Source organism: Pleurodeles waltl, chromosome 12 (genome assembly GCF_031143425.1).
Source record: "Pleurodeles waltl isolate 20211129_DDA chromosome 12, aPleWal1.hap1.20221129, whole genome shotgun sequence".
Classification (NCBI taxonomy): Eukaryota; Metazoa; Chordata; class Amphibia; order Caudata; family Salamandridae; genus Pleurodeles; species Pleurodeles waltl.
The window spans coordinates 245612667-245625659 of record NC_090451.1 but is presented as its reverse complement, the minus strand read 5'-3'; the positions used below and the strand labels follow the sequence as shown (position 1 = coordinate 245625659).

The window sequence follows — 12993 nt, the reverse complement described above, 5'->3', positions numbered from 1 at the left end:
ACCCCTGTCAGGAAATGAGACCCCCCTAAATGTCACCCTTCTGTCCCACTTTGTCACCCTGTCCATCCTTAAACTGCCATTGCTCCACTTCCTATGCCCCTTTGGACAATGCACCTGTGAAACAAATAGACTGGACTCTGCCATGGACATTCCTTCACCATCCCCCCAGCCCATTTTACAACCCCCTCCACTTATTAGCACAGAAATAAACACACTTCAATCACAAAACAATCTGGAGTCAGTCTGTACTTTCACAAATGTGTAATTGCAATAACCATGGAATATAGCAATGTCAATTTACTTGTTCACATATCAATGTAACACAGCTGTAGGCCAGGAGGAAATATAGCAGAGGGCACAAAATGGGACCCACATCTGCAAAATGGAAAGGCAAAGTGACAAGTGAGGGTCCATACACTGAGTGAAAATGACAGACTTATGCTAGCTCCAACAATAGTATGAGATGTGGGAGGCAGTGACATCTTCTTACCTGTGTCTCACTGGAAGTATTGCATGATTATGTTGTTTCGGTTGTCAATATCCTCTTCTTCTGCCTCCTCTTCTTCACTGTCCACAGGCTCCACAGCTGCCACAAGACTCCTCTCCTGCAGAAAAGGCACCCGCTGTTGCAAAGCCAGGTTGTGCAGCATACAGCAGGCCACGATTATCTGGCACACCTTCTTTGGTGAGTAGTAGAGGGAACCACCTGTCATATGGAGGCCCCGGAATCTGGCCTTCAGGAGGCCGAAGGTACGTTCGATCTCCCTCCTAGTTCGCCCATGTGCCTAATTTTAGCGTTCCTCTGCCCTTGTCCTGGGATTCCTCACTGGGGTCAGCAGCCATGACAGGTTGGGGTACCCAGAGTCACGTGCAAATATCGAAGGACAACTGTTAGACACACACTAACCCTTAGGGACAACCCCATACCCAGACACCTATTCAGACTGTATTGGGTCCTTGGTCTCACCTCTTAGCCACACACGGTGCCTCTGGAGTTGCCCCATCATATAAGGGAGGATGCTATTCCTCAAAATTTAAGCGTCATGCACTGAGCCAGGAAACTTGGCATTCACATGGGAGATGTACTGGTCTGCAAAACGCACCATCTGCACATTCATCGAAAGGTAGCTCTTCCGGTTTCTGTACACCTGTTAACTCCTGTGTGGGGGTACTAATGTCATATGTGTCCCATCACTGGCACCTATGATGTTGGGGATATGTCCCAGGGCATAGAAGTCACCTTTCACTGTGGGCAAATCCTCCACCTGAGGGAACACGATGCAGCTGCTCAGGTGTTTCAGCAGGGCAGACAACGCTCTTGACAACCTGTTAGAGAACATTGGCTGGGACATCCCTGATGCAATGGCCACTGTTGTTTGAAATTAAACAACTTGCCAGGAAATGGAGTACTTACAGGACCTGCACTACAGGGGATCTCCCTGTGGGATGGTGAATAGCGGACATCAGGTCTGGCTCCAACTGGGCACACAGTTCCTGGATTGTTGCACGATCAAGTCTGTATGTGACTATGATGTGTCTCTCCTCCATTGTCGACAGGTCCACCAGGGGTCTGTACACCGGAGGATGCCGCCATCTCATCACCTGCCCCAGCAGACGTGCCCTATGGAGGAGAACAGCGAGCAGAGAGTCAGACAACACTGAGGTATCACAAAATGTCTTTTGCAGAAATGTATTAATCCGCAATGTGCCTGTAACTATGTGTATTCCAGGCCTAGATAGGTGTGACGCCGTTATTATTAGTGCCATGTGGCCCCCTGAACTGGCGGCTGCCTTACCTGTAAGGTGGGACAAGGGGATATGAGGTAACTGCGCTGGTGTTCTACGCCGTCGCGGTGGGCGGTCGAAGATTGCAGCGCTATTCAGCATTGGTTAACATTGGGCCCTATGGGTCCGAGGAGCCAATGACGATGTACGCCGGCGGTGACGGTACGCACCACCGTGGACGTGACCGCCATTTTCTGTCTGTTCACTCACTTGATACCTGACCTTCAACAGAAGAGGACATACACTGCAAGTGCTGCTGTGACCTATGTCTGGAAGAGACCATGGCTCATGTGTCTGGGGAAAGGGCCCCTGCCTTCTCTTCGGAGGAGTTGGAGAAACTAGTGGATGGGGTCCTCCCCCAGTACACGCAACTGTACGGTCCTCCAGACAAACAGGTGAGTACACTGTGAGCATGCTGAATGGGCAATGCATGCTTTGAGTGGTGTGGCTGGAAGATACATGGGGGGGCTGAGGCCTACATGTGCGGATGGTGAGTGTATGTGCGTCATGGCATGGGTGGGAACTGGTGGGCAATGAGTATGACGGTCCGGCCGGGTGAGTTATGTCCTTTCCCCCTGTACCATTCCTCTAGGGCAGCGCCCACCAGAAGAAGGCTATTTGGCGTGCCATCGCCAAGGATGTCTGGACCCTGGGGTCTACCACAGACGGAGCACCAACAGCCGTAAAAGATGGGAGGACCTGCGCCGCTGGAGCAAGAAAACGGCGGAGGCCCAGCTGGGGATGGCCTCCCAACGTGGGAGTGGTGCCCATCGCACCATGACCCCCCTGATGTTCCGGATCCTGGCGGTGGCCTATCCGGAGTTGGATGGGCGCTTGAGGGCATCACAGCAACCACAAGGGGGTGAGTACACTCTCATTCAGCTGACTCTGCGCCCCTCTGGGTAGGGAGGTGGGCTGTGGGTTCCCCTAGGCCAGGGAGATCTTGGTAGGCAAGGTTCCTTGTGAGGCAGGCTATGTGGCACCCCAACCCCAGTAGTGGTAAGAGCCATCTATACCTAGTCAGGCTCCTGTGACTTTCAGGTGTGCAGCAATTGGGCTTAGGCTTCGTACCCCATGGGCATGTGAGAAATCTAGGAACTATAAGTGCATGGCGTAGTGCAGAGGGCTGCTCAGTGTCTGTTGTGTCCGCCAACGGTAGTGGTGTTGCATGCACTGAACATGTCTTTCTACTGTCTTTCCCTCCCCTTTTTTGTGGTCTCCCTGTTCTTGTGTGCAATAGCATCATCAGGCGGAGGAGCATTGGCACCAGAGCAGGAGGAAGCTGCATCCCACTTGGCCCTGGAGGGTGAAGCTACGGAGTCTGAAGCCACCAGTGGGACGGAGGGCGAGGGGAGCTCCACGGCGGGGACAGGAGCAGAGACCAGCGACAGCGACTCCTCCTCTGATGGGAGCTCCCTTGCGGTGATGGGCCCCTCTGTGCCCACCGCATGAACAGGTACAGCCGCCAACACCCCCCCTACCAGCACCGCCCTCCCAGCAGCCCCTCAGCGTCTGTCCTGTGCCGTCTCACCCAGGAGGGGGGCATCTCCTCCCCCCCAGGCACCTCAGGCCCTGCCCCAGTCAGCCCTGCTGCCCTCAGTTAGGAGGCTATTGACCTCCTGAGATCCCTCACTGTTGGGCAGTCTACCATTCTGAATGCCATCCAGGGTGTTGAGAGGCATTTGCAACAAACAAATGCATAGCTGGAGGGCATTCATTCTGGCCAGGCAGCTTAACAGAGAGCATTTCAGGCTCTGGCCTCAGCACTGATGGCAGCCATTGTCCCGGTGTCCAGCCTCCCCCTCCAACCTCCTCCACCCAGACCCAATCCCCTGTACCTCTGCCTATCCCAAGCACACCATCAGACCAGCATGCACACACATCAACACACAAGAGTGGCTCAGGCAAACATAAGCACCACACATCCCACAGGCACTCAAACAAGCAACATACCCATGCACACATACCAACATCCACTTCCTCCACTGTGTCCCCCTCCTCCACGTCTCCCTCCTCCCTCTTAGTCTCGTTTCCACTCACACCTGCATGCACTACATCCTCAGCCACTACCTCCATCGCCAGCATGCCCATCACCACACACCGCTCATGTGCAATCACCACCTCCACTACCATTCACACATCTCCAGTGTCCTCTACCAGTGTGTCTGTGAGCCCTCCTCCAAAAGTACACAAACGCCGGCACACACCTACCCAACAGCCATCCACCTCACAACAGCCTCCAGCCCATGCACCTTCACCCAAATTCAGCAGACGTACACCTCCTACAACCACTACCTCTTCCTCCACTCCCAAACCCCCTCCATCTACCCGTCCCAGTGTGTCTAAAAAACTTTTCCTGGCTAACACTGACCTCTTCCCTACACCTCCACCCCCGTCCTTCGCCTAGCGCCAGGCTTTCCAGGTCCCAGCCCAGCACCTCAGCCACCACATCCCCAGGCACATTGGTGCCAGCAACTGCGGGGTCATGCAGTGCGTCAACCATCAGGGCTGCCAGTGTGCCACGTAGCGAGGGCAAGGACATTCCGCCACCTGCCAAGGTGAAAAAGGTGCCCACATCCTGGAGGGAGAAGCCGAAACCACCAGTCACCAAGGGGTCAGCGAAAACTAAAGGGGATAGTGGCAAGACAACTGCGCCACCAAGGTGGGGAAGGGCCAAAAACAGAAGGGCAGGTCTGGAGAGGGCATGGTGGCACAGACTGAGGGACCAGTGTCACACCTGTCCACGTCCACGCCAAACTGTACGGCGGCGAACACCACCACCTGCACCACCACCTACACCACCACCTCCGGCACGTCTACAGCCGCTGCGACAGTCCCCAGCCTCTTCCCTGGTGGGCAGCCGTCCGAGGCTGCAGGAGACATCCTGTTTTCTCCCTCAGCAGGTGCTGACACATGCCCCGCCGCCAGCCCCGCCGCCACAGACACCGCCCCCAGCACCGCCACCACAGACCCCACCGCCACCACAGACCCCGCCGCCAGCACCGCCACCACAGACACTGCCGCAAGCACTGCCACGACAGACACCGTCGCAAGCACCGCCAGCGGCCCCGCGGCTTCCTCGGACAGTGGCACCACCACTGACATGCCTACCATTCCCAGTGGTCAGTCGTCCGAGGTTGGTGGTGAGTTCCAGGACCCTGGGCAGCTTCCATGAAACATTACTGCCATCACTGTTAGCACCTGCAGATGGAATGGGAATCTGCAGCATTTTGGGGTATGACGCTGCCTCCATGGCGTATCATGCTACCTGTACCTCACCAATGTCGTGGCACGCACACCCAGGTGAGTGAATCGTACTGGCCATACTGCACGTGGAGCACTCTGAGAGCACCAGGCCCCCTCCAGAACCAGTGGAGAGATACATCCACTACCTCAGTCCTTAGCAAGATGAAGCTCTCTGGGCACCAGGCCCCCTCCAGAACTAGTGGAGAATGACATCCACTACCTCATTCCTTGGCAGGATGAAGCACTCTGGGCACCAGGCCCCCTCCAGAACTAGTGGAGAATGACATCCACTACCTCAGTCCTTGGCAGGATGAAGCACTCTGGGCACCAGTCCCCCTCCAGAACCAGTGGAGAATGACATCCACTTCCTCAGTCCTTGGCAGGATGAAGCACTCTGGGCACCAGCCCCCCTCCAGAACCAGTGGAGAATGACATCCACTACCTCAGTCCTTGGCAGGATGAAGCACTCTGGGCACCAGGCCCCCTCCAGAACCAGTGGAGAATGACATCCACTTGAGAGACTGTGGCTTTGCACTCCCCAGGATGAAGCAGTGGGCAAACCACCCACTGGAGAGACTTGAAAGACTGTGGCTTTGCACTCCCCAGGATAAAGCACTGGGCAAACCACCCACTGGAGAGACTTGTGAGACTGTGGCTTTGCACTCCCCAGGATAAGGCAGTGGGCAAACCACCCACTGGAGAGACTTGTGAGACTGTGGCTTTGCACTCCCCAGGATAAAGCAGTGGGCAAACCACCCACTGGAGAGACTTGAGAGACTGTGGCTTTGCACTCCCCAGGATAAAGCAGTGGGCAAACCACCCACTGGAGAGGCTTGAGACTGTGGCTTTGCACTCCCCAGAATAAGGCAGTGGGCTTGGAGTCCCCTCGTGCAGCAGTGGCGTAGTGCGTTCATCTGGCTGAGGTGCCCCCCCTCCCCCTCAGGTGCCTGTTTCATTTTGATCTGATGCCCCTCCAGTGTTCTCTCCGTTTTCAGTCAGGTATCTAGTGTGGGCTTTGCCCATGCATTTTGGGCCCAGTGGTCCATGGACAATGATTGGTGCACTATCTGGAATTGTGTAGTTGGTGTACATAATTGTATTTACTGGATTTTGAACTTTGATAATGAGATTTCACATGATTACATTCGTTCAAACCATTTCCTTTTGTCCTTGTGCTCTTCCAGGGGGTGGGGGGGTGTATGTGTACTGTTGCTGCATGTATTTCTGTGTATATTGTAGTGGGTGAGGGTGGGGGTGTTGCATGTGTGTGTCACGCTCTTTTCCCTCCCCCCTCCCCTGTGTTGTAGGTGCAGTACTCACTGTGGTCATCGCCGCCGTCTTTGGTGCTCCTGATAAAAGAGAAGGAAGACCAGCATCGGCAGTACCTGCAATCTGGGCTCCATGGCGTCCTGGTTCCCCGTGGGGTGTGGAGAGGTGAGTGTTTTCCCTTCTGTGTACTGTTTTCGCCGTGCTTTTGTTCGCGTTGGTTCCATCCTTGAAAAGGTGGCGTATAGGCCTCTTGTGATATGGTGGGCGGTACATTGTCTTCCGCCTGTCTGTTGGCAGTTACCGCCGCGGTGTTTGTTTCTACCGCCATGGCGGTCGGAGTGTTAAAGTGGCTGTCTATGTTGGCGCTTTCCGCCATGGTCATGATTCCATTTTTTTCTGCCGGACTGTTGGTGGTATTACCGCCATTTTAACAACGACAGCCAGGGTTGTAATGAGGGCCTATATGTGTTATGCTATTTTTGGTTATGGGATCCTTGAAGGGTGAAGTGTGCTGTGATAATGTGTCTTTCCAATCCTTCTGTACTTTGCGGTATTTTGTAAGCTGTACAAATCTTTTAGAGTTCAATATATATTGCCTCTTTATAAAACTCAAAGTTTTAAACAATGTAGAACTGTTTTTCGATTGTAAAAATTGTTACTTAGCGCCGATGTCTTCGTTAAAATGGGTAGTTTTCTTAAAGCAGGTGTATATTATCACAAAAGTTTTTATTTTTAGATCATTTTTCTGTATTTATTATTGTTCACCCTTACAGTATTTCGTATGTGTCATTTATACATTGTGTGTATTTTCTATTATGATTGCCTTCGACATTCGAATAAAGAAAGAATTGGAATTTGAATCATAATCAGTGAGACAAATCCAGTTAATATGCTGGGACAAGATCTGCTCTGTAAACTTAATTATGTAATTTACTAAACACTGGATGGTAGCAGTATTCAGACAAAGGTTTAAGAGTCCGAATTCAAAACACAATCACAAGAATAAGATTTAAGACATACTGTGAGCAAGGAGTTTGGGGATTTTAAGGAAATGAAATTAGAATGATCAAAATAGACCCAAGGTCACAACATCCAGCACCCAAGAACCTGTAGCGATTCCACCCCAGCTTGGAAGAATATTTTACAACCCACCTACTACAATCTTGCTTTGCGTGTGGAGAGAACATGCTGTAGAACATTTCACTGATTAGACTATTGCATTAAAATAGCTGAAATTGGGGAGCTGCTGCAACCACCCTATCCTTCCCCTCTGTCATGCATTTATAATCATTAGGAGCTATGACCTATGACTTTAGATGCCTGCTCCTGGTAGGATAAAAAGAAATGGCTTTCAGTCACTAATTTGTCAGACTCTGACCTAATGTGAAAGTTGGGAAAGTCTTCATTCAATCACATTGTCAAATGCTGACATACATACTATCACACTTTATCATTGCTTTAATTCTTTATTTAGCAACCATGTGCAAAGGTTTGGGAAACCTGGAAAACCCTCACTATGCACATCTACTGATAAGCTCATATGCTACTTTCACATAACTTCATACACATATGGTGATCAGTTTTGGAAGTAAAAAAATACCTTCTCTCATTGTAACAGTGTATAAAAACACCTATGTTTTAATGGTTAAATAGATCATTCGAATCTAAGGAAGCACTCTGACAAACGAAAAAGCATCCTCGCCATGAACCAGGATTACTCTTTCAGTGAATGGTGCACTCACCTCAACTCGCTAGGGGACAAGTATTGTATATTGGCTGGCGTACTTTTCTTGGGGTGAGCAGAAAGTATAAGGAAGGCTTTTGTTAACCCGATTAAAATTTTATGTTCTACATTATACATTTCTAATAATTAATTTGAGATGACAAGACAGAAAAGTGACCCCCGAAAAAACTTTAGGAAGGGATGTGAGGTTAAAGTCACAATCCAGCACCTCTGACTGGTGGGCTGTAGCACCCATATCAGAGCTGCCCTTCACCTCGCTTAAGTAGTGCATTGCGTCAGTGGCACACCAGCACTGAAAGCAAGTCACAGACATGCACACCAGCAAAACCAACAGGGACCTGGGCAAGGACTGTCAGTCTACATCCCATTGTAGTAAAGTTGGAGTTTTTGATTTGAAAAAGGGAGATTTGAGTAGGAATTGCTTTTGCCACCTTTCGTAATTCTGGTGGTGATAACTAAAGTGGAGTAAGCTGCGTTCAGTTGCTCCCCTAAATAAGCAAGGATGTTGCCATTCGGAAAATACTGACTCCTTGAGTGGCAAAAGGCAAACGCTCTTTTAACAGGTCCACGCATTGCCTTGTTCATGAAATACCCAACTTCCTAGAACATGAGTATGGCCCCAGGTCAATCTATGCTTGCATCAATTAATGATTTTTTTGAACTAAATTACAAATTTAGGGACAAATTGTAACCTCCATGTCAACTCCAAGGGTGGGGTTTATGAGGGTGAGGTGCCAGAGGAGCACCTATTGACTCTGGGGTGACTTCAAACCAAAATAATGAACAAGCAGACCGTGAGGCAAGGAGTTTTCAGATCCTAGAAAATGCTGGGCAATATCAAACATTGTTAAATGAAGGTTTATATTAAAAAGCTGGAAGGAAGGTTTAAACGATGAGCAGCTAATTAATAATCACAAGGCAATGATTAATACTTGTGTGTCAATGGCCCAATGAAATCTGGTGCAGAAACGCTTTGCAGTGTTTTGGAGACCAAAATGAGAAGAAATTGGTTAAAACAGACCACCTAAGCAATGCCACAGGAAAGATAAGAGCTACAGTCTCGGCTATAGAAATTAAGACAATTAAAGCTCCGGCAGGAGGGACCAAATAAAACTGGTATATTTTTAATAAACCTTCCAGGGTAAAAAGAAACTAATGCAGACTATGTAACAATAAAATTTTCTCCAAAATGAAAGGTGCATAAAAAATGGGGGGAAAAGTTACAAAGAAAAAATCCAACACTGATTCTAAAAAGAGAGACCACTGATAGGATTGAAAAAATTGCTTCTCCTGCTTGAGTAAGAATTTAGGTAGACTAATTGTGCATGATGTGAAGCCAGAAACTCTGTTGTTAAACGTGTGCCTAAACATAAACAACAAGGCAGTAACAGCTTCTTTTGTTTAAAAAAAAAAGAAAAGCAAACAGGTTATATGGACCTTAATTTTGATCCCTATTGTAGTCAATGGAAGTTTAGCCAAACTGAAGGAGAATGTTGGAAGGAACAGGCATCGTTATCCATAGAACCCTCTCACAGGACAATTGAAAATACTAGGGGAGGGGAGCGTGGGGATCTGACTAGTGATGCTGAACAGCAAATCTTTCACTCCTACAATAATTTAGTTCCATCTACTGAAACAAAGTTATGCCACTGGATGTGTATTTGATCGTGACGCTTTGTTAGAACTGTTGAAGTGTACTGGAACGCTACAAGATCTCACCACAATAGATATTAATTGTATAGGGCTTCTCCAAGATTTCAAAAGTTATAAATGTACAAATTCTTCATTGGTATGTTACAAGGTTAGAAAGGAAGAACGTTGTCTGCAGGCTACGAGGGTTCACCTATTGTTTACAAATATGGTTACCTCTCCTGCCCCCCTCAAATGTGAATTAGTAAGGCTTTTAAGGGTGCTTTCTTCTGCCCAAATGGCAAGGGTTTTTGCACGAGGGGTCAGTGAAGCAGAGGAGTCCCTATATTAAAGCAATGAAAGGATTTACATAAAGCAGTAATAACAGATTAACTGTGTCTAACAGAAATAGTGATGATCAGTCGAGTGATCACAAAATCCATAAATCAATTATGGTAGCGGTCAAAGGCAGTCCTATCCGTTTGTTCTGATATACTAAGGGAAGGTAATGTTAAGTGTTATCCCTAGCATTTTAGCAGGAGATATACATTCTTCCATAGTCTTCTAGAATGTTTTTGGTTTCAAAAGATGGCTTCAGTGCTCTGGGACACATTTAATATACTGATTTTAAAACGCTATAAAAATAAAAACACAGGAAAAAATAATAATAGGGTTAAAAGCTTGAAAAGGGGCGTCTAAGGGGTAATGCTATCTCATGTAAAGTTCCTCTACTGCGCGCTAAGCTCACCCTTGGCCTACAAGATGTTAACATGTAGTGCTGCACTGTGAGTAGTGCAATACGTGAAAGCCTGTGGGTTTGACATTGGAAGTCCAAGGTTTTTAGGAAGGCATGTGTAGGAGCTATCCAAGACAGACAGACAGACAGGCAGGCAGGCAGGCAGGCAGGCGCACACACACACACACACACACACACGAGTCTCCCTGTTGGGTGAGGAGGACATCATTCAGGACAATCAACATCACTCGCTCTGGAACCTGCAGTACCAGCGTCTGCCTGCCTGCTGAGACGAGGGAACCAGAGTGCCTGAAGGGACCCAAGGTGCAGTGGGGCTACATAAAGCAACAGCCCCTTGGGGTCACAATAATGCACGGGCACACAGCCCTCTTCTCGTCACAGAGCTGCAACAGGGCACTTATCTTCACTGGGGTCCCTACCTGTCTTACAGGGGGTCACAAACAGCAGCACTCAGGCAGACGGCCCAATAGGTGCATTGGTCCTCAGTCTTCACCACAGCCCGCACCTGGCATACGCAGGGTCATGAAGAATAGTGCGCAGGCGGACAAGCCCTATGGTGCTATGCCTCAGCGTGGATCCACATTTCATACACTGCTTCTGGGATACACTCAACAGGATCCCCACTGGACAGCAACTCCCTTCAGGCACTCTCCTCCTCTGCATCCATTTGTTATTAGTTCATCCTTTTAATCCAACTCAATATCATCATCATCATCATCTTCCTCCTTCTGGTACCCTTATGTGAGTGGGGAGTTTAGACACTTCCTAGGATCTTCACTTTGCCAACAGCCGACAGGAGACTTGCTGCACAACTATCGTGGACTGAAAAGGCTCATTCCACACTACAAATGATTCACAAAGGACTGGGCATAGAACCACCGCACTTGTTGTTACAAACGGTACGCCTTCTAGCATCAGCACAGATCAATTACTCACCTATGACGCATTTAGTGGAGCCAACAAAAAAGTGTACAAAGAATAGTCTCAGCAGGAGCCTCAGTCCCAAAATGGGCTGCTGAATGGAAAAGCAAAAACTGGTGAAATGCACAACAAGCACTGTGCTGAGTGGTGGGGGTTGCAAGAAAGCAGAGCAAGGAACACAGACGTTAGGAAGAGAACTCCTTGAAAACATGTCCAGCCATTTGCTGATAATGACGTTCAAGTTATACATTTTTTGAAGAATCCATTGCTGAAGAGATTCCATAAAATCTTAAACATTTAAAAAATGCTTTGTTTAAATAATCATAATAAGTGACATTATATTTAAATATGCTACTTATATGTAACTGATATAAATTCTGCTAATTTACTCAATTTAAATATTTGTATATGTTTAACTGAGTCAGTGAAAACATTAAGCTTCAGTCCACCAATGAGAAGATGTAATTGTTGTTGAAAACGTGAAAATGCTGGAGGAACACTCAAATATATGCTTGTGATTGCAATTATGCAGCTAATAATGTCAACTTTGATTATTAGAACCTTTACAGACATCGAACATACACTTATAATTGCATATGTTCAGCAGATACATTGTGAGCAAGCATTCTGAAGTCTATGTGACTGTCACTAGCACTGATGCCCCCTATTACAGAAGTCCAGTTATATGAACTTGACTCCTGTTAATCGAGAAAGACTGCCATTCAACACTGATAACTTTATGTACATATAGAATGACATGTTGCCAATATTGTATGGGTGTGCCTACAAATATAAGTATGTGGATTAACAAACACTGGAAGACATTTTAAGTAAATAAATACAGGAAAACTATAGTCAATACATGTAAGAATGTGTGAAAAGGCAATGACTCACCTGTTCACAATATACCAAGAAGCTGCTAGGAACCCAGATAGGCAAGTGCCACTGAGAAGCCAACTGATTATGTAGAGAGCAATCACATAGAGGGCCTGAAGTCCAAACAGAGTGCAAATATAAAAATATATAGGCTCCAAATAGTGCTGGAAAATAAAAGAACATCAATGTCACTTCACTAAATGCTAACAAAAATAATTCTGAGAAAAGCAAATGTAATTTTAAAAAAAGGTGAATACGCAAAGTTTACATTCAGTAAGGGCTACTCCAAGTCTCATTCAAACAAGATCCAAATATTTTTTTAAGAAATTGTAATATGGGGTGGGTGTCTAACCAATTCAAGGATTAATCACAACCCCTGTGAGGGTGAACCCTCAAAGTCACTAGATTAAGATGAGCTCAACCCCATGATAGCTATAGCTCAGAGCGGACAGGCTTAACTTAGAGCAATGGAGTACCAAAACACTAATAAAGTAAAGACGAATATCATAAAAATCCCAAAACTAATTAAAAGAGACTAAAATTCAATAAACAGAATGTCACCAAAATCCAGTAAGGGGAACCAGAGATATGAAATTTTAAAGTCTGAAGTAGGAATAATGCAAGGAAGCAAAAAATTGCCTAGGATACTCAATGGTTGCGGTAGACTGTGGCCTAGATGCAATCTGATTCTGACCTTAATGAAGTGCAGGTCAGGTACACCTGATCAAAAATATTATCTTCTGACTTAGGGCCTGATTTATTTGGC

At 47.5% G+C, this 12993-nt stretch overlaps 1 protein-coding gene across 1 annotated transcript in view; it reads right to left on the bottom strand.

Annotated features, from left to right (window-relative positions):
* The window catches only part of DPY19L3 (dpy-19 like C-mannosyltransferase 3), a 482898-nt gene that overhangs the window by 267476 nt on the left and 202429 nt on the right, over positions 1-12993 (bottom strand). Inside the window, exon 6 of the mRNA XM_069217640.1 lies at positions 12246-12391. Within this exon, the coding sequence (XP_069073741.1) occupies positions 12246-12391 (146 nt within the window). The remainder of the gene's footprint in view (positions 1-12245; positions 12392-12993) is intronic.